The following is a 21,763-nucleotide window of genomic DNA, read 5'->3' as shown; positions in this document are numbered from 1 at the left end:
AAAACTCTTAAGATTCCCTTTCTTGTGGTACAACTTTAGGGTTTATTTTTCAAAAGTTCATCCTTAATCTAAGAGTTCAAATTTTCAATTAATTACATTTCTGGAGCAGGTAGGAAACAAACAGGAAAACATACTGAATCTGGCCAAGGCAGCACACACAGACAAAAACGCAGTAAGCACTATGTTTGCCCACAACAGAACCCCTGAGATGGGTTTCCCAATGACAGTTACTCTTTTCATTTAATCACTTGCTTCAGCTGGTTCCCAAAGTCCTGCGCCCTTTCCGTTGTACACTAATCTTATATGCCAGGATAGAAAGACAGGACAAGAGAACAATGCAATCAAAACTGAATACCTGGAGCCAGATAAGACTGTTATTATAATAACAGCAACCACTACCTATGAGTTAGCTACTATGTGCCACAGTCCAGGCACTGTACAGTTAATAGTTCTTTGTAAATATACCTTCATCGATGTCAGGAGGTAATCCGCCCACAAACACCTTGCGAGAATATCGTTCCACTCTTTCTCCATTCTGGTGAGTGAAGCAGTGAGGTGAACCCAGGCCACTATGAAGAGGTTGATCCCCACGGCCATCATCCAAAAATCCATCTTCCATTGGAAACAATGAAGACTGACCTGGAATAGAAAGCAGGAAAAAAAGCTAACAGCACATGTTCCTTGCCATTGCTGATCTTACACAAGAAACAAAGGAAACAGCAGATTCAATAAAACGGCTTTTATTTTTCTCACTGAATAACGAATCACTTAGATATGCTCTTGAATTCCCATCACTTTGAAGTCTTAGTGGAGTCAGAGAGAAAGTACATGGTTAAATAGAAGGCTGCTCCACTATCCCCCTGGGATCCAGAAACTTCAGTGAGGTGAAATGGAAGTACAGGAGGAGGGAGCACTCTTTTGAAAGCCGTTGGCAGTAGACCGCATTGCCTTGGCAGGGCCCCAGGGCCACAGGCAGCCTAGACATGTACACTAAGGATTAAATTCGACTATCAGATGCTAGATCACTTAAATTTTTTTAAAACACAAAATAATATAGCCTACCCAATTTCCTCTAAGACTGTCCTTAAAATGAACAGGTCCATTTTTAAAGTGAGCACTCATCTTGGTTTACCTTAATGGGATATAATCAAATCCCATTTATTGCTGTTATCCAACTTCAAGGCCTAGTATTAAAGAGTTTAAGATTTTTAGGCATGCTAAAGATTTATTTTTTTTTAGTTGAGTAATTAGCAGCTGCCACTAGTGCTATCTAATTCTAAAAAGTCGTCATCAAGTTTGCTGTTTGAAAATCCTATCATACAGAATATATAAGCAGAAAAGACCAGAGATGCCAATGTGGTTAATATTATTCCCGTGTTTACCTGACAACAAAATATGAACTTTGGAAATCATAAGCAAAACACGGAGCTACAAAAAACCAGAATCTTTCAAGCACTGTTTTGTCACTTGTCAGGCTGGCCAATTTACTTCTAGGTACTACATAAGGAGTTTGTTAATGGATCCTAGAGAAATGTAGCTTCAGTGCTCTTCCTTTACTGAAACACTCCAACGCCTTTGTTGCCACACTTGTCTTCCTTTCAGCTTTCCTAACTAAACACAAGTAATAGTATATTTGTTATGAATTTACCCTACAAAACTCGAGTTATATAATGAAGATAAAAAAGGACTATAAAATTGGAGGTTATTTCCTAAATAATTTTTAAAAGTCACTTACATTTGAAAGTTGAGCTATTTGACTGTCTAATTTACTTGCTTGTAAAAAGGCAAGTAAATTAGACAGTCAAATAGCTCAACTATCACAGGCGGCAAAAATAAGGTTTATTCAGGCACCTCTAGGAAATGATTCTTTAAAATTCTCTAAAATTTCTAGAGCTTTTTCCCCCAATGTTTGAAATTTATAGGAGTAGTCACTTATTTAGCTAATCGCATTTTAAACCAAGTGTATTATGCTGACATAGTAGAAAAAAATAGACATAAGGTATTAAAGTATAACTGAGCTTCCAATATAATCAAGTCACACTATATTTTCCTTTTTAAAGATCCTTAATTTTTTTTCTTCCAAGAAATTCCTTTCAGAAAAGAAAAAGGTGAAATAAATCTTCAGATATAAGTAAGTTGAGTTTATAATACAGGACATTATTGATTCAAATCCAGATCCTACCATTCTGACTCCTTCAAATTAGAAAGTCTGTAATTTTAACTATGACATACAAAGTATGTATGGATCAAAGCTACGTTGCATTTCCCCCTCCCCTCCTTCCCCACAAGGGTAAGAAATTGAGCAAACTTGGGTCCTCTCCAAATACAACTGGTACATTCAAAAGTTAGAAACAATAATGTTACCTCTCCTTCGCCCATATGTCCTTGCTGCATGTCAAATGAGAAAAAAAAAAACAACCTTTCAAACATTGTCAGAAGAATCAACTGTGATTTCATCTACCAGCTTTTGAAACTGAAAAAAAAAAATTGGCTATGTTCCTCATTTCCTAGTAAATGTCAAAAACAAGGAATTTGGATGGTGAGAGGTCAATTTAATGCACGCTTTTTTTTTTTTAAGTTCTTCAAGGACACTGTAAAGCTGTATTGAATTTTACTTGTGGTAAGATAAGTAGTTGGCTGTAACTGTCACTCAGGATCCAGACTAGTATGACACTAAGGTAATATGTAACACGATCTAAACCAATTCCTACCACACTGATCTTAAATGCTCCCAGAATTCCCTGCTAACTAGCAATTCAGTAAATATTTCAATATTTAATTCATGACTTTTTCACCACTACAGGATAAACAGCAATTTTACACCATGGCTTTATGATTAATCCCTAATAAAGAAAATCATAACAAATGAACTCTTTAGGCAATTTATAAATTTCCTTTTAGCCAAAGGAAGTTTCTTGTCCCTTGTCAAATTTTCCACCATGTCCCAAATGCTGAAAAGTAAAAGGTTTGGCATTTTATTGCCAAGTAGGTTACAGCTAAGAAGAGAAAAAAAGTATATAATACAATATATGTATTTCCCTGAATACTTGGGAAATGGCAGTAGAAACTTTAAATCAAGAAACTTTTGAGAAAATGTCTTCCCTGAAACAAAACGGGCACTTATAAGCCCAGCTTGTCCAATTACCTCAATCCTATTCAACAAACATTGCTTAAATGCCTGATCTTGCTAGGGACTATGGATAAACAGCACATGGCCCTGACTACGACAGAACTAGCAACCTTAAATGCCAGACAGCCACATAAGCAAATAATGACAATGCAGCATACCTATTGCTATTGTAGTTATATGTTAGGTACAAGAACAGAGGAGGAGAAGCAACTGGCTCTGATTAAAGAATCAGAGAGGGGAGTGTGGCATTTGAGGAGGAGATGGGATAGCATTTGAGACCTTAAGGAAAAAAACAGAGAAAGGGCATTGCAGGCCTGGCAACGCAGCAAATAGGGGTGCTATAATGTTCAGGGAAAGATGCCTAGAACAGAAGCATACGGAACAAGTGAGGGCTTGGCTAGAGAGGAGTGTTCGAACAGGAAGCTGGGAAAGATTCCTGAGTTAGAAGGTGTAGCACCTTTAAGAAGTCATTATTACAGACTGGTCAGGGTTTTAATTCTTAGCCCACTAGATAAATGCTCAATATGTATAACTCAGTTATAACTGAGTTGTAACTTAGAAGGACCATGTGCATATTTTCCAAAATGAAATTGTGTTATACCAAAATACATTTCTCCCATTACTAGATACATTGAATTTTCACCAAAGTACTTGAACAAATGGATTAAAACCACATAATATCTCCCTCAGCTAGGATTTCACTTTGCTAGAGGTCTTAAATTGGGGGGGGGGGGGGCAGGTATTTTCTCAGTCAACCTGACATAGGCTAAAAAGACAAAGATACCATAAAAACAGATGCTTAAGAACATTCTATTCCTATGACTGCTTCAATGATAAGGGAGTTTGGGAAAATAAATTATTTGAAAATTTTGGTTCTGTCAATCTTAAAAAGTTGATTGATGCTGCTTAGATTTCCAAGAAAAGGGATATTTGAAAAGAATGGAGACTTTTAAAAGCTACAAAATTAACATAAAATTCTCATAGCTTCCATTTATCAAAAATAACTAGTTTCAGTGCTACAGATTAAAGGCAAAAATCCAATAAATCTCAAATTCTTTAAATATGTTCTTTCAAACTTTGATCTTGTGCCACATAATTAAGCTGCTTAATCTAAGAGAATTCATGGTTAAATTCTGAAAACTACCTAGAAATGTTTTCCCACATTGACAGAAAATAAGTTAGAGGTGTACAATGCTTACAACCATAAAATCTGCCAAATCAGAAAGGGAAATTAATATAAATTAGTATCAAAAAATAAAAACAATGATATTCTGAAACACAGAAAATGAGTGTTTAATTTTTTTTACCTCTACTTATTATAATGCTGTTAATAACTATACATTATTTTCAGTGTAGATTTTGACATGACATGTATACAGAAAAGTACACAAAGCATAAGTACAGAATTCAGTGAATTTCCGATAATATGAACATACCTATGTAACCAGAACCCAAACAGTAACAAAATGATAAATGGTGCCCCTTCATCCTACACGTGAAAGATGTACTAAGCACCTTTTCCCCAACTATTTCAAATTATACTTGGCTTAAGATTATTATGATGCCATACTTGTAACACAGATCTTTACCACTTTACTGAGGAAAGTGTCAGACAGATTTCCAATCTCATGATTATCAACTGTTGCATATTATTTGATGGTTCTGAAACATCCAAGGAAGTGGCAAGTTAAAAAAAATAATTCACTTTAAATATGTTTAAAGAAATCTACATTTTGGAAAACTTCCAGCTAAGTTGGCTGAAATAAACTCTGCCCAGATCTTTCCTTTAATTACCAAAGAGTACACTGTTAAAAACATTTTTAAAATGCATGCTGCTATTGAATACAAATCTTCTAGTAGCCATAGGATTTAAAATGACTACTATTTATACATTCATCTTTTATTTTTATTTCTTAGTTTTTACTTATGAGGTCCTCGATAACTTCATATTCAGTACTAATATGATTCAAGAATATTCTAATAGACTGGAAATATTCTACTATAAATTTTTATAATTTCTGGATGCATGTTGCTATTAGATCTATTGAAAAGCACTTTATTTTCAAAATGTCTTCATAAGATTGCTTACAAATATCCTATATTCACCATTAAATTCCCTCTAGTAAAACATTTTACTACTCTGGGATACTATATTTGCAAAGAAGGTACAGAAAGACTTTTCAGATCTTTTTTAAATATACATTATATCTATATATATTTCATTATAAAAATGAAGATACTATTTTTCTTAGAAAGTATCATTTTCTCACTTGTTATACCATTTGTTAAAATCAAAAAGAAATAAAGTAGCCATAACAGCGATACAATCGTAAGAAGTAAATACCTAGCATGCAGCCATTTTAAGAGTGGCACATATTCACGTGCTGATATCTAAACCTCTCTAAGATGTAGATGAGTTTTCTACGTGTGTATTGTATGATTCATTATTGTGTACATGTAGAAATAAAGAAAATATAAGCAAGTATGTGGGAATAAGCGTAAATCTTTTTTCTAGAAACAACCACAAGAACCTTTAGAGAGAAAAACTGGCATGGGGAAGGAAAGAAGGATTTCACTTCTTGATTTATCCCCTTCTGTACTATTTACATTTATTAACTATATTACTACACTTGTTCACAGACGTTTTTTTGTTTTCTTCTTGGTACTTATGTTAAAAACAAACAAATGATATATTAAAGAAAAACATCCTTTCCTACATGAGAAGACCTAATCATCTTTGTAAAGAAGATGAGGGCTAAGATATTACTAGATTTTAGTAGGCAATGAAAGACTGCCCATACTCAGGCTACTCTGGCCCACTTCAGGCCCTCCATCTACCTCTCATTGCCCCCAAGCTGAGAAAGCAGATAGCAATTCTATTTGGAAAAAAACAAGGGGAGAGGGCTCAGATTAAAAGATGTTATCAAATAACTGATTTTTTCAGTAGGACTGAAAAAAAAAAAAGTATGTCGGGGAATTAGTTAAATTAGTAAATCATTTAAAAAGATGTAAGTCAAAGACTAGAAGCTAAAAGGAATTAATCTGTTAACAAAAGAATAAAGATGATAGAACCAAAAAGTAGACAATCATCATAAAGACCAGGGCATACAATTCAACAAAGATGCAAAGAATCATTTTATTTATTTATTTATTTATTTTTTTGTTAAATGATCTTATAAATCAACCCATAATGTAATGGACTGACTCACTGTCACAAAATTATTTTAAATATATGCCTAGTAGTTGAGATTTCATATGTCACATTGGCTTGTGTTTATACTAACTTGGTGGTACAATATTCAAAGAATGTCAATAAGATACAATAAAGATGAGATAAAGATATTATTTGTAAAGAGCTATCTTAGGAAAAAAAGGGCAAAGAATGGGACTCTAGTTTCTCTACATCCCTAACCTTCAGTTTTTTACAAAAACGGAGAGCTGATCAGAGAATAACAAAAGATACCCTATGTATACATGATGACCACACAGTCAGATGTTCAGTAAGTAGTAATTTTTTCCTTTCCGCAAAAGTAAACTCCTGTGTCTATATTCTGAGGTTGTCTTCAATAATTACTCTCAGCTTTTCATTACTATTCTAAGGCTAACAATTGCAGAGTACTTTAGAATTTACAATATGTTTCCATATTATCTTTTTCATGAAGGCATCTTTCAACATCCTCCTTATTGTAGCAACTAGATCCACACTATATACATTTTCAGTAAGTGACTATAATGTACATTTCTCATGGGTAAATTATACCCTCCCCCCTTTCATAGATTTCTGTGTACCACCCCCAACCCTTAAGCAAACAATCTTCCTCCTTCCATTCCAAAGAACTATAATTAAGAGTTGTTCTATGCTAACCTTTTTTTAAAAGATCTCTTAAGTAATCTCCTCCTCTGGGACAAGCAAATATTTTAGTGGATGCTTCCAAGGGAAAGACATCCACAGAGAAAAGGAAATACATACATAAATCTGTTAAAACCTAATATATTTTGCTGTTATTCTATAACTTCTCCTGCCAGAGGTTTCATTTTTGAAGCAGTTAATCCTATGGGCTAACACAATGGAATGGAAGGTGGGGGATAAAAGGACCATGCACGAGCACTTTTATACAGAGGCGGCTGGGATTGCATGTTAGTTTTCTCAGGCAAACTAAGTTTTCAAGATGGGTAAAAGGAAAATTAACCTTTCAATCTGATGTCTGTCTCAAAACTACACCAAGACATACCAAAGGAATCTGAGGTAAGTCTGGCCCAAGCTTAACACTCCTTTCTGACTTGGCTGAGAAACTGAATCAGTTTCAGCCTTGTTTTTCATAACCATAAAATGGATGTTCTAACTACATTCCTATTACATAAAATTTACTAGGAAAAGGTATGTGATCTGGGATGAATTGTGCTTCTTCCTCAAAATTCATATGCTAAAGTCTTAACCTCCAGAACCTCAGAGTAGGACTGTATTTGACAACTGGGTCTTTGAAGAGGTAATTAAGGTTAAATGAGGTCATGGAGGTAGGCCCTAATCCAATATGACTGATGTCCTTAAAAGAAGAGATTAGGACACCATTCATGCACAAAGGGAAAATCATGTGAACACAGAGAGAAGACAGCCATCTACAAACCAAGGAGAGAGGCCTCAGAAGAAATCAACCTTGCTGGCACTTTGATCTAAAAACTTCTAACCTCCAGGACCAGAAGCTCTGAGGAAATAAATTTCTGTTTAAGCCACCAGTCTGTGGTACTTAAGGCAGCTCTAGCAAACTAATACAGCATCCAGAAAGTAGCTACGAAGTTTGGTTTTTTTATACACTTAAAATCCAAGGATTTCCCCCAAGAATGTCCTCTAAAAAAAAAAATCTGTAAAACTAATAACAGTGATGGATTGAATAATTTCCCCAGAATGTGCACCACAACACTCTTAGCACAGTTATCAATTATTATTTGTTGAAATATACGGGCAGTGTCTTTTGAAAGTCATGAGTGGTATATGAAGGTCACTGCGTAGTATAAAAACTGATGATTGAGCATGGCCAAAGGGGAAAAAAAGTAATTTGATCCACTAGATGAGTAAGCTCTTTTTATCTTTGTACATGCAAATCCCAACATTACTCCAATATAAACTGCTGAAGCTGGTAGACTATTCTGAATCTTTTTTTCATTTTATTTATTCAGGATTTAAATCCCACTTCTTTTCCAAAAAGCTTGGAGATTGCTTGAAAATTTCAAAACAAGTTATACAATGAAAATCATAGTCGAAATTCAGATGTTCATGTGAAGAGAGTTAAACAGTTCTCACATATTTTTGTCTAAACAAAAAAGAAATGGCTTTCAACTCAACAGCGGCTTGGAAGAAAAAGCTCTGAAAGTTACAGTTGAGACAAGTAGAGTAGCTATATAAAATCACCTTTCTAAAGGTTTTTAAGCCTGAATAGATTATTTATGGTGGACAGGGAAGAACAGCTCCTTATAGTTCCTTAAAGTCTTAAAATTGAATAATGAATGTAAAGCAACACAATGTACTAGGCTTTTATTTCAGTTTTAAGAAAAGACTGCATGGATAGGAGATACAAAGGGACTGCATTTAAAAATGAATGTAGTTATTTTTATGTTACTTATTTTAATAATCAGCCAAAGAAAGCATGTTCAACTATAGATGATTTTTACACTCATCTTAATCCCGTTTTGTTTTTTCCTTATAAATTTTCAGCACTAATATTCCTAACCAAAATATATATGTATATATTAGCACTAATATTCCTAGCCACAAATATTCCTAAATATTCTAATTATTTTAACTATGTAGCAGCTCTACGCTAAGTGATTTACACGCATTTCATCTTCATCACAATTCTGTGAAATGGGTAATATTTATGAGTCCAAAGGTTATCTTCATTAAATACAAATAGTGCTTTACGGTAGATTTATACGATAGGTACCCCCAAATCATGAACTAAATTGCCAGCAAAGTTACTAAAACATCAACACACAAATGAGATGAATTTATCTATAGAAGCAATCCGCCATAGAAGAGGTTTCATAAATTTGACTGAAGAGAATGGGCAATGCCTACATCTACACCAAGGTGACTAAAAACTGTCTCAACATCCCTCCACCCCCACCTTGCTTTAATTTCATGATTTTAAAGTAATCTGCTATAATCTGGACTTTGCTACTGGAGAAAGAATGACTCTGTCAGTCACCTCCAGCATCTGGTCTACCTAGTTTTATTCCTTATTAAAATGTATAAATTGGCATCTGGTCCTAGCTGGTTGGTTATTAAGAACTAACACTTGATCAAATATGATAAAATCAAGTTCTAGGACCCTCTGAGATGAACACTGGATCTGAGACCATGGCAGTCATAACCCTTCTGGGATTATGCTTAAGGAACCAGCAAGTTCTCCCTCTTTGACAACTCTTTGTTCTTTATCTTCCTATCTTTCAGTTTGAGACAATATTAACCTCAGCTTGTATACCTTTCTAATAAACACAGTTTCCATGCACGCGACAGCAAAAACCATCCAGTCCCTTTTAGAATCTATGGACAAGTAAAATTTCAAAACAATTATTTGGGCGAAAAATTACCTTTATTTTTCATTGCCAAGTAAGGGTCACAAAAAATAATCTATTCATAAAAGAAAGGATATTAATGGCAGGGGCAGAGGAGGCAATCTCACAATAATAGACTCAAAAAAAATGAAGTGAATTTAGCTTTAAGGAAAACCCATTAGAGAGTCTCACCTCAACAAAGATGGACTCCAGGGGCAACTGATCTAATTTAGCAACTGCATGAGGAAATTGAGACAAAGAAGAGTTGACCACTTTGCCTAAGATCGCACATCAGCATCTCAAATCTTGGGTTCATTGCCATTTCCAGCACACAGACTGGGGAACTCGTTTCACAGGAAAAGCTAAAATCCTGCTATAATGGCAACCCTTATATTATTCCCACTTATCTTGATGCCATTATCACCACTGGGTTTGGTTTTCAGTCCACACACATTTATACTGAAATATTATATTTTGGCATTATTTCTGGTAGCTGTAGCATGAAAAGACCAAAGTCCGATGAATAAGTGAGGCTTTTATAAACTGTATAGTCTTCAGAGGATCTGATGTACCCACGGCAACTCTCATAAATCAAATTTCCTTTTAACTTTTCCTGGCTCAACAATCCTATGTTCTACAGAATACTGATGTCAAATACTAACCAAAAGTAGATCCAGTAATAAAAATAATTTTTAATCTTCCATTCACAATATACCATAGACGAGTACAAAGTTTGCTTGTTTGTTTTGGGGGGCTTTCTTTTTTGGTTTTGTTTTTGGAATGATGAGAATATAGCTATTTAGCCAAGAACACTTCTTCGAGGTGGTGGGACTTACAATGAGCTTTGACAGATGGAAAGCATTGTGAACACACAAATTTAAAACCCATATTCAATACTGAATGAGTAGGAAAGAAGTAAATAAGACTTTTGTATTTTACCCAATTAAACTATAGTAGTACAAAACAGACACTTTTTGATTCTTTAATTCCTTCTATGAGGAGATGCCCCTTCCCTGTGCAATTCAGTCTGCTGCAGCATGGGCACATAAAAGAGAGCTCAACAGCACACTGGTAATATTTAGAACCAGAAAGGAGAATTTACCAAAGGCACTGTAAACGTCAATAAAACTTCATTTTTCTTGTTCTCATTAGACAGCAAATAGTGAATGACCTTGTCCTTTACAATGTCAACCCCTGTGGTCTCGGGCTGCTTTTCCTGGTTTCAGATCTCTGATTACCCTCCCTTTCTCCTAGAACATTTTTCTAACTACATGGAAATGGTTTTCATGTAGACATTTCAAAGGTCACTCTACAGAATCTAATGGTAGATTAAACCATTCTTTATGTATAATTATGGGGTTCTCATTTATTCTGTCATCAATTTCAAGACAGAGAATAAGTCAGTTCTCAAAGTTTAAAAAAGTTACTGCCGCAATTTGGAGGAAAAATAATTATTCATTATACAGCTAATAAAGTAATAGCAACTTGCAATTATCATTACAGAACAAACTAATGTCATTTTTCCACTTGTCAAAGCATACCTACTATATTTTCTCATCTAGGACTAACTTGTTTCAGTTCTGTGAACTTCACTAGGGTAAATCAATTATCACTTACCATTAATAAGCAGAGAGCTATCGGATCCTGGATATGAATAGTTTAGACGACCTGAAGGTAAAAGAAGGCCGTTACTAAATTTATTTTTTTCATAGATGGTTTAAATGTATTCAGTAACAAAGCTGAATTAATAGCTTTAATAGGTAAGGTATTTTTAAAAAGCTTTATTATGGGATAAAACTTTGCTGTGCTAATGAACACAATGAGTCAGAGGACATATCAATCAGCATGTTCACAAACATCCAAAAAGGGCAAGTTTGAAAGTGGGAAAATAAAATATCCCTCATATTTAACTATTTGGTCTCTAATTTCCAAACTCCCATACAAAGTAATTTTCTTTATAACATTATATTCTAATAGAAACTTGTAATAATAGTTTTTTTGCCCCATAATTGTGAAAATGTTTTCATGTGTGTAGTTTTTTTGTTTTTTAAAAATACACAATTAGCAGGAAGATTTCTCTATATAATTCATAACAAAAGTGCCAGACTTATGCCTACATGTACAGACACATTAATGGGTTTAAATTCTCACTTTGGAGGAAAAGTACAGAAAGTAAAGAAAAACATATCACTGTACTTACAGGTGACAGAAAGTATCAAAGCACATAGCACAATGCCCAGAGCACAGTAGGTACTCAAAAAATGCTGGGTTAGTTTCCTTCTAATTTTGAAGCGGTTCAAAATCTAGTTTTGAACTTAAAATGGACACCCAAGATGTCCATCAAAAAAGAATCTGTGACAGTACTAAAATTTTTGGAGGATGCAACATCTTTCCAAATTGGTAGCCACAAATAAAGGGGCGAAACAGCACTGGGATTTCTCCCTTTATCAGGAATTACATTTCTGTTTTGGAAGAGTTTCTACATATTGAGTTGAGGTATCCAAACCACATACCATATACCTATTCTGAGTACCATACCATATGCCTAGCTCTATGCTGTTAAGTTATAAAAAATTATTAGGGCAACATTTTTAAGTCTCCATATTCTACATCTACACCCACCTTCATAAAAATGATGGAAAACCCTCTACAAGTCTTGATCATTTAGAGAATGAATAGAAGAATGTGACTGTTAATTATCTACCATAGTCAGCACTCTGTAAATTGGGTAGTGTGAGAATTTAAAATTGATTCATAATTACAGACATTCTACTAGGAAACAGCAGCCTAAACTCTACTTCCACAGAATCACAGCAGACTCTCCAAAGCTATGGAAAAAGTGGGGAAGCAGCCTTAAGGCTGAGGCAAGCCTTCCAAGATGCCAGAAAGGCTCTATCTGGTTCCACTGAACAACACTATGGGAACCAGAGCTAATATGTGGTCCTATCAATCCACCAGCCATATATTTACAACTCTTGAGGAAAAAGGAACTTTAGGCCTCAACTATCCTACAACTTCTCAAAATTCTGCTTCTTTGAAATAGTCTCTAAAGAACTGAACTCACACCATCAAAAAAGAAAACCATTCTCTATTGCTAATAGCTTTAATTAACCCATATCCAAAGCCTGGGGGTCTAATACGAAACAAAATCTGAACTTAACAATTTTCCTACTACAATTTAAAACCAAATACAAGGGTTATTAAGTTGTTAATTAGGTCACTTCAATTTCAGCTTGTTTCTATTTAGAGTGAAGGTAGGGATGGAGATGGGGAAGGAGGCGGCAAAAATTAATTTTGATATTTCAATTTCTTTCTAAAAATTGGCTCAATTATTTAAGGCTAACATAGAGAGCCAAGTATCCAAATCCAGTGAATTCCATCTGAACTGCTTTTAACTATAAACCTGGATCGTATAACCTATCACAAGCACATTTTTTAAAAAGCACAGACTGGAGATATTGGAAGAACATGACCTTAACTGTTACAAAAGTTAGGAGGGGGTGAGTAGTGTTTCCGAATCAGTTAACTCAAAGTAGCAGCTGATTTTCTGGAATGGAACACATGTATAAATTTTATAGCTGTAAAAACCCTCTAGTAAATAAACTAACAGAAGTATCACACATACCATTTTTATTTACCATAAAATATTTTTTTAAGTTGATATAGGTCAACACACAAAGTATTTAACTATATTAAACAAAGTTTAAGAGGAAATTCTTTATTTCGGAGAAGATACTCTAATTTATTTTTTAACGCTAACATTTCAACTGAAACCAGAACTGTTCCATATGAACTAAATGCTTCTCATTTGATGCCAAGAAGGGATAATGAACAATGAGAATCCAAAAGACAAACTACCAAACTGGCTGGCCCAGTTTAAACAAATCAAGTTCCAACCTTATCAGAAACTCACCTTTTGGGTACCTCTTTTAAGGAGAGAGATAAGAAGACTATTTCAACTTGACAGACACAAAAATGTCCCTTAATTCAGTTCTCAGAGTTTGCCTCAATGCACAGCTCCTGAAGAGATCCTACCCTCTACCGCCAAGGTAGGTGACCTTTGATACTTTTTCTGCTCTTCAGACTTCTGAATGCAGTAATTCTACCCTTCAGCTAAGACAATAGGGCACTGAAGAATCATTGGCAAAGTTCATAGTTTAACTCTGAAAGTGATACTTGTTTTTAATTTTCTAACCTGATCTTGTGATATGAGTCCTGTCAGGCTGGAATCAATTTTGGCCTCTGAGTAACAAATACACCTGTGACATTTTGTTAACCAATCAGTAATGCTTTCTATTTCAATTTTTAAAATATAAGCAATGACATTTTTTTAAAAACTTTTTTTTTAACTTCATAATGCTTTCTTATCCTGCCTGTCCTATCTTTCTGTAAATTTTTTCTACAATTAAAATATCTAGAGTCATCCATTCATGACATCTATTACCCATATCACTTCCTTTCTGGAAATCTTCCGTAAGCTCTCATTATAAGTGTCGTGAGACTTTCAAGTCTTCCTTTCATTCTCCTTGTACACCTTTTCATTCTTCTTGTATACCCTTCATTTCTGCTCTAAGATCCTCTCTGTTCTATGGATGCCAATTTATACAGGCATTTCTGCATTTTCTGTCCCACAGCTAGATCACTGACAGTCCCCTCTCTAGTCTGAGACAGTGCCCTCTTCCTTTGTTCCCAGTGGAGGGTATTTTTCAAATCTTTTTTTTTTTTTTTCCTTCAGATTCACCTGTTTCCAGGGCAACTTTCCCAAAAAGGCAACCCCCTTGTTAAGATTAATTCACCAACTTTTCTTTCTAGCTATGTTGCAACAGTCAACCTTCTTAGGTAAATCATTTTAGCTACTAACTTTTTTCTCTCTTTTACCATAATAGCCCCCTTTAAGAATCAGAGCTTTTTTTTTTACCTAGGTACCTTGAGTTTCCTTGTTTGAGTACCATGTAAGCACTCAATGAGTTCATTCCACTGAACTTAAAACACCAGCGTTTCACAAATGAATAAAGTGAAGTAAAATAAAAATAAACAAGCTATCTGAAGCTGAATATAATCCAGTGTTTGTGGGTTCTGTTTGTTTTGTTTTTTTGTTTTTGTTTTTTTTTTTGATAGCTCAACTATCCATAAATATAACTGAAGTTTTGGCACATCTAGAATTGAATTTCTCAAGGGAGAAGGAGGGCTTTGGGATTTCAGGCAAGTGAACGCTATTTGGTGGATAAAATTCAATCTTTGAAGGCTCCTGGTATTGATTGTGTTATAAATATAAAGAAATACTGCCTGATCAGCAGTCCTAATCTTATGACAGGACGTTATGACAGGAAAGTAGTCGTCTCTGGAGGCCAGCTGTGGCATTTGGAGCCAGAAGCCTGGCATACATCATGCAGAAGGCATAGACTATATTTGGTGATATGACTCAACCTAGCCAAATATAGGCATCTGATACAGTGTGACTCTGGGGAACTACACTACCAAATTCTACAGCCCAGAAAAGATCCGTACTTCAACTAGGCAATTCTATGCCAGGCATTTGCAAGTTGGAGAACCAATATTTACCAACCAGACTAAGAACTGCTTGGGTGAGTAAGTGCCCAAAAGAACACTATGTACTATCATATTCTTTTAAGACTAAAACTAAAGTAACCTAGTCAATGAGATGAAAGGAGGAAAGACTAGAAGGAAATATTCTAATACATTAGAGGATATAAATGTATATATTCTTCTCAAAATGAGAGAAAAAGTTATTTTCTAAAATGTAATGCAGATATTATTGCTACTGATGATTCAGCAGGAATTGATATAATAAACGCTATTTCAAATATACAAACACTGAAAAATATCAAATGTTCTACAGAGCTATTAGACTTCATGCTATGACCTTCTCTTTTTCAGTCATACTAGCATTGTTGGTGATGTGTGTAGGCTAAGGAATGATAATACAGAATAACTGCAAGGTTATCCAAAATACAGCATGCAGTCCTAGAAAGTGACAAGTAATGTGAAATTCTAAGTTAATTTTTTTGATTGACTTACACTATAAAAACTTGGATACTCCAAAGAAAAGGGAAGGGTTTTCAGTGGACACCATTAAAAATTTCTAACAGGAAAAGGAGACGTATGGGCTTAGGCCCATTTTTAAGGTAGAGCAAAGATTTACACACACCACACACATCCATACATGAACATACACAAACATTTGTTGTTGTTTAGCTAGAAGTGTTCCTCCTGCTCCTGTTCCTGCTAATTTTCCTTAGTTCACATTTAAGAAAGTCAAAGCTATACTGCCACAAATAATTGTTTAAAGGAGGTGCTACTCCACCTGCCTTTCTGCATCTGTGGTTTTTACCAACACTGCCTGAGACTTGCAGCAAGATGGCGCTGTGGGGACCTAGACAACGCAGAGCAAGGCTCAAGAAATGCGTAATAAATTCAGTTTCTGAATACCAAGTTTTTACTTCTACAGAGGCAGAACACGTATCAATATGAACTAATAAAATGTGTTCACTGTATCCTATCACTTAATGATATAAAGATAATTATTTTAATAATTTATTCTATCGACCCAAAAATAACTCCCCAAATCAAAATCAGTACCTTACTCTACCTATCTATGATACAACCAACTTCCAGTAAAGATGCTTCCATGCAAAATCACAGAGGAGGAGCTGGTTGGGGCTGACATCAGCTGGAGAATCTTGCCCCTCACCACTCAAAGAGCCATTTAAATCACACACACATATACCTTTTAGGCTAAACAAAACCCCTCTCCAGGAAAGATGTGGCTTTCAGTTTTTTAAAAGCCAGGGCTTATTAAAAATTCTTGACTCCTCTTGCCTATCTCTCCAGGTTCATCTCTCCACACCACCATTTCCCTTCCCACATTAGGTGGTACTCCGGACATTGAGAACTACTGGCCCATGAATTTTTACTTCTGGGATCCTCCCTGTCTGGAATGCCCTCCTCTCTTTGTTCCCAATGTCTCACCACTCAAGCCACTACCCTTTTGCCCAGGTATCTTCTATCTCAGGCCTCACATCCTATGGAAAGTCCTCCCTGCCCCAAACCACCTGTTCTGATTCAGATGACCTCATGTGCTCCATACAATATCCTTTACACTTACTGCACTATATTTAAATTACCTATTTCTAAACTCTCTCTTTCTCTAAGGCAACAGAATCTTTAAGGATAAATTCTGGGTTTTGCATCGCAGAGCTTGGAGCAAAGAGGCTCAATAAATAGCTGTTGAATGAATGAATGAATGAATGAATGAAGCTAAGCCAGCAACTGGTGGTCTCCCTGCCATGGAACATGCAGTGGAAAGGGTAGAGAGTCAGAACAATCTCATCTTGTGAGCTAGGTCAAATTACGTAGCTTCTACGAACCTCAGTAAAACAAATATTTCCATTTACTTCACGAGGCTATTGAGGAATTCATGAGACCATTTTTTCAGAATGCTCAGAAAATTCCCCGGATATAGAATAGGTGCTTTATTAATATTAAAGCCTTTCCCCTCTCCGAATATAAGCCAGAGATAACCAACAATTTTCCACTTGTGAAAGAAAGAGGAAGGATTCATTTTAGCCAAATAAAATCCAAACTGAAAACTTGGGAGAAGGGAGTGGACATCTGGGGGATTTTTCAGCTTCAGAAAAATCAGAGTTTGCTAGTGTTCTTGGTTACAAATGGATGTAATTCTTCTTTGGGGTAAGCAAGAGGAAAAAAAAAAAAATCGAACTCCTTACTTTTATAATAGCCAAACTGGCAAAATAGCAGAAGTATTTTAGGAAATGAAAACTGAAAATTCAACTGAATAATGTTCCTTTTTAAAAAAACTAAGGAGGTCTTCCTTTTGTACCAATGGCTCAAATTTACTTTTTCAGTTGTGATATGAGACTGTAATAGTGGCAAAAAAAATAATAATAATAATAACATTTATCCATAAGATAAGGAAAGTCAATGGGTAAGTTTCTATAGATTACAGAAGGTTTCATATAAAAGGATGGCTTTGACTGTAACTCAGGGCAGTTACAAAGTTGCAAGATCTAAACGCATCTAAGAATTTCAGGCAGAAGGGAATGTCTAGAGGGAAACTAGCGAAGAGCTGACCCAATTAAGGAATTCAAAAGATTTCCTACTGCCAGTAAACCAACAACAAGCGAGCAAGCAGGAAGGCTATTTTTATCCCTGCCAGAGGCCTTCTGACTCTGGATGCTACATTTAGAGGACAGAACAACAAGATAACTTGCCTTAAGAGGATGTTATGATACCAGTGATTAATGGCAATTTTTTAAGCTTAAAAAACGAGGCATAGTTTTTGTCCAAATTTAAACTAACAAAACCCAGTCTTAAAAAAAGGATAATATAATGGAAAGAAAAGTGGAAAAACAGACCAACGGGTAGTAGACAAGTTTTAAGTAATCTAGAAAAAAGTCAAGACAGTAATTTAAAATTCTCCTACCTTGCAAAAAAGGTTGAATAAAAAAGGCATGTGTTACAAGAGACACATTTGAAAAGAACCAGTGAATAAACATAAAGAGTTGTAGATCTGGCCCCAAGGTAAAAAATGATTATGAGAAATGGCTCTCTGTACTGACATGAACATAAAAGATCAAGACAAACTTAGGAAATCTCTAGGGACCATAAGCCAAGATACCTGCAAAAGACTGAGAACTTTAGAGAGACGAGTGATAAACTGCTCTTAAAACTGGTTACTGAAGTCCAACCCCCAAAAAGCAATCAGTAAAGTCATTAGTTGGCTTTCTGCATACATACCTATCATTAACTCTAATCACTTATTTAATACAAATTCTGATGACTTTATTGAACTTTAATGAAGAATGTGCTTGAATTTTCATACCTGTTATAATTTCACCTTTTGCTATTTCTCAGAAGGCCCTAGTTTCTATTTTCTCCTATCTATATTCAAGGCAGAGTCTTCCTCTTACTTACTAGCCTTCAAAACTAAAGAATAAACAAGCCGTTCGTTCAAAGATCTCTGCTAATTATTTGAAGGATAAGGTGCACGAGGCCAGGAGTCTTTGTTTTTATTCCCTGATATATCCCAACAGCCTAAAATAGTGCCTGGCACGTGGTTGATTCTTGATATGTATTTGCTGTATGAATGGCCTGCCATGGCTTTATATCAAAGTGGTTCACAAAGGGAGTGAAGATGGGGGTGGGGCAGGAGAGCAGTGTATTTGAATCATTTGGAGAATACACATGCTTAAGTCTCATGACAGACCTGGTGAATCAGAATCAGGGAAAAGAATAAGCCAGTTGGGAAAAGTTCCCTCAATGATTCTATTTTGACCTCCACCCCCAAAATGTACCCTTCAATAAGAAACCAGCAGATGTGAGATCTGAGTTTTTTACAGACTATGATAAAATACAGATCTTAAATTCTATATCTAGTCTCCTAAGTAGAAATTAAGAAACTTTTAATGCCTACTCTCTGTCTAAAGCATACTGAAAAAAAAAAAAAAAGTTTAAGTTCTTTTTATGTGTGTTTCCTTCTTAAATGCTACACAATAAATATCCAAGCAACTGAACCAGGAGTCAGAAGCTGTGTGTTCCTGTCTTGACCCTCTAGGTACCAGTTAGTTGAGTGACTACAGAAGCTGTTGTGTCTTTCTGAACTTCAACTTCTCCAGCTGTAAAATGGAGATCACAAAACTCACATAAAAGGTTATTGTAAGGATTTAAGTTATATAAATCTCAGAAGGGGCACAAAGTAAAAGTCAGAGAAATAGTATCAGAAGTAAGTGCTTTTTTACTTGTAACTGGTTGTTAACACTGCTTCCTATACAGAATGTCCAGGTCTATCTCAAAAAAGAAAAATGTAGACTGGTACCGAATGTGTCCTTTGATCTCCTACTACCTGGTACCTAGAGTGTGCTCAAATATTTGTGGAACTGGAATATAAGCAGGGGCTAAAATGTAAGATACCTCCAAATCATGTGTTGGGGGAGCTGTCTCCCCCTGACACCCAACTCCAAGGTGCATTCCTCTTGTCATACGGCTCCCCCGGTACCTTAGCATCGTGCCAGATGCAGCCTAAACATCCCACACTCTCAGCCCTGCCTCACAAGGCAAACAGACGGTTTCAGAAGTCAGAGACAAAGTTCCAAAATGCTATTTGATGGAGATAATAATCTAGGATAGGGCAAGTGACCTCCTCCCTCTTCTGTCTTCATCCTCACCATTTCCTCTACTAAATTCCTTCTTAGGCTGTGTTCTTATTGGTAATGGGGTACACTGTAATGGCAGTTTAAAGCAGAACAATTAGATAAGTTCTCTAGAGCAGTATTTCCTAAACTTCTGTAATTAAGACTAACTTTAATCAAAATATTTCAGAGGCCTCCCCACCATGCTAAAACTGAGGTCCCCAACCCCCACTCCAGTGAATACTACAAGTAAAACAATGACAAACAACCTTAATACAAGGCTTCTGTAAATTTAGCAACACCTTTAAATGTATTTTAATTGCATGACATCAGCATCCACATGGTTTTGAAAAATAATCCTACGTATGTAAATGAATCTATCACGTAACTGGAATGCTTAGTCCTAATGGATTCACAGGCCCCATCAAATAATTCCCATGGGTGAAGAGGCCTGTGGTCCACAGATTGAGAACAAAAACATTCCATGAGGCCAAGTTTAAACAACTGCTTCTTAAAACATATTTTTAGGCCTATCTCAAAAAGAAAAGATGCTGTCTAAAAACAAGCCTTCATTCAACTGACCACATTTGACTGATTTCTGGTATACCCTTTCTATAACCACTCAATATTAAATACTGCTACACGCAAACTCACATGAAATTCATACACTACTTTTAGTCATTAAACTACAAAAACCTTCAATTTTGTCACTCAGGAATACCAGGTCAGAGAGACTGCATGGAATTGCTACTAGTAATTTAAATGTCACGATGTTCGTCCTTCCATTACCAGGTGAGGAAACCAAGATCTAGAGAGAAGTGATGGACCTAAGGCCATATAACTGCTAATGGCAGAGCCAGGTTCAAACACAATCCTAAATGCTTCTCTTTTTACCTCTTACAATTTGGGAAAGTCTGTTATAAGCTAACAACTACTGATCATTTACAACAAAGAGACTGAGTGGCTAATTTAAATATCTGTATTTAATTAACCATACCAGGCACTTATTATTTGGAATATTAGAGCTAGTAGAAGTTAGATTTTTTTTTAAGTTCTTTATACTTCAATTAATCATGGCTACTCTTCAGAATTAAGATTTGCACTTATTGTTGGTTTCTTGAGAATTAAAAAAGGGTCCTCTAATTGGTTGATTCCTCCTTCTCTTTCCCAATGTATAGCAACTGGCACCAGCCCAACTGGATTCCAAAGAGATTATAGAACTGCTTTCCCTTCAGAGTTCCACTAATGTTCTTAATTGACTGGTTACCAGGTAATACCCGGAATAAAACAAAGCCTTGCTTTTAGAACAGAGTGCATGGCGTGGGACTGAATTCAGAATCAGTCAGTTAGACAAAATAATGAAGCCCAGAGGCAGCCTGGCCATTTCAGTACCTGACTGAAAAAAGTAGTAACTATTCAAAATTAGTTAAAAAGTAGTCCTTTTGCTGCATATTTTTACTGCTGAACAACAACAAATTCACTGAGTTTTTGCTCTTTTCCATCTTTTAACTTTAGTAGTGAGGACAGTGGCAACATGAGGGGAAAAAAATAAGGAGCACTGGGGTAGAGAAATTCACCGTATGAGGCATACATAGGTGATAAATGAATCAACTGCATACAATATTCACGTAGAAATTCCACACATATCAAGGAAGAAATAATTTTGTGGCACAATTGTGCAACGGTTCTGTCCTTCCTGTTACTAAACTGAATGCAAAGAGAATCTTGGGTATTTTTATGACAGCTATGAATCAGGTGGTATTGCTTCCCTCCCTCAAAGTCAGCAAATAACATTCAAGGATTATATAACAGGATCAAGGGAAGTCTTAAGACCTTCACAGACAGCTCGCTATTGTATTACTCCATTACCAAAAGAGCTTTCATTATGCAGATATTAGTATACAGGGCTGGT

General features: G+C 35.6%; 1 protein-coding gene across 4 annotated transcripts in view; it reads right to left on the bottom strand.

Annotated features, from left to right (window-relative positions):
• CPEB4 (cytoplasmic polyadenylation element binding protein 4) overlaps positions 1-21,763 on the bottom strand; it is a 61,391-nt gene that overhangs the window by 13,206 nt on the left and 26,422 nt on the right. Inside the window, exons 3-5 of one of the 4 annotated variants that reach the window (XM_078066885.1) lie at positions 11,300-11,350; positions 2,365-2,388; positions 466-639 (exon numbers count right to left, since the gene is read on the bottom strand). In XM_078066885.1, coding sequence (XP_077923011.1) covers positions 466-639; positions 2,365-2,388; positions 11,300-11,350 — 249 coding nt within the window. The remainder of the gene's footprint in view (positions 1-465; positions 640-2,364; positions 2,389-11,299; positions 11,351-21,763) is intronic. The other 3 variants (XM_078066886.1, XM_078066887.1, XM_078066888.1) reach the window with 3 other exon arrangements.

The sequence above is a fragment of the Halichoerus grypus genome, chromosome 2, assembly GCF_964656455.1.
Source record: "Halichoerus grypus chromosome 2, mHalGry1.hap1.1, whole genome shotgun sequence".
Taxonomy (NCBI): domain Eukaryota; kingdom Metazoa; phylum Chordata; class Mammalia; order Carnivora; family Phocidae; genus Halichoerus; species Halichoerus grypus.
This window is presented reverse-complemented; position numbering and strand designations above follow the sequence as displayed.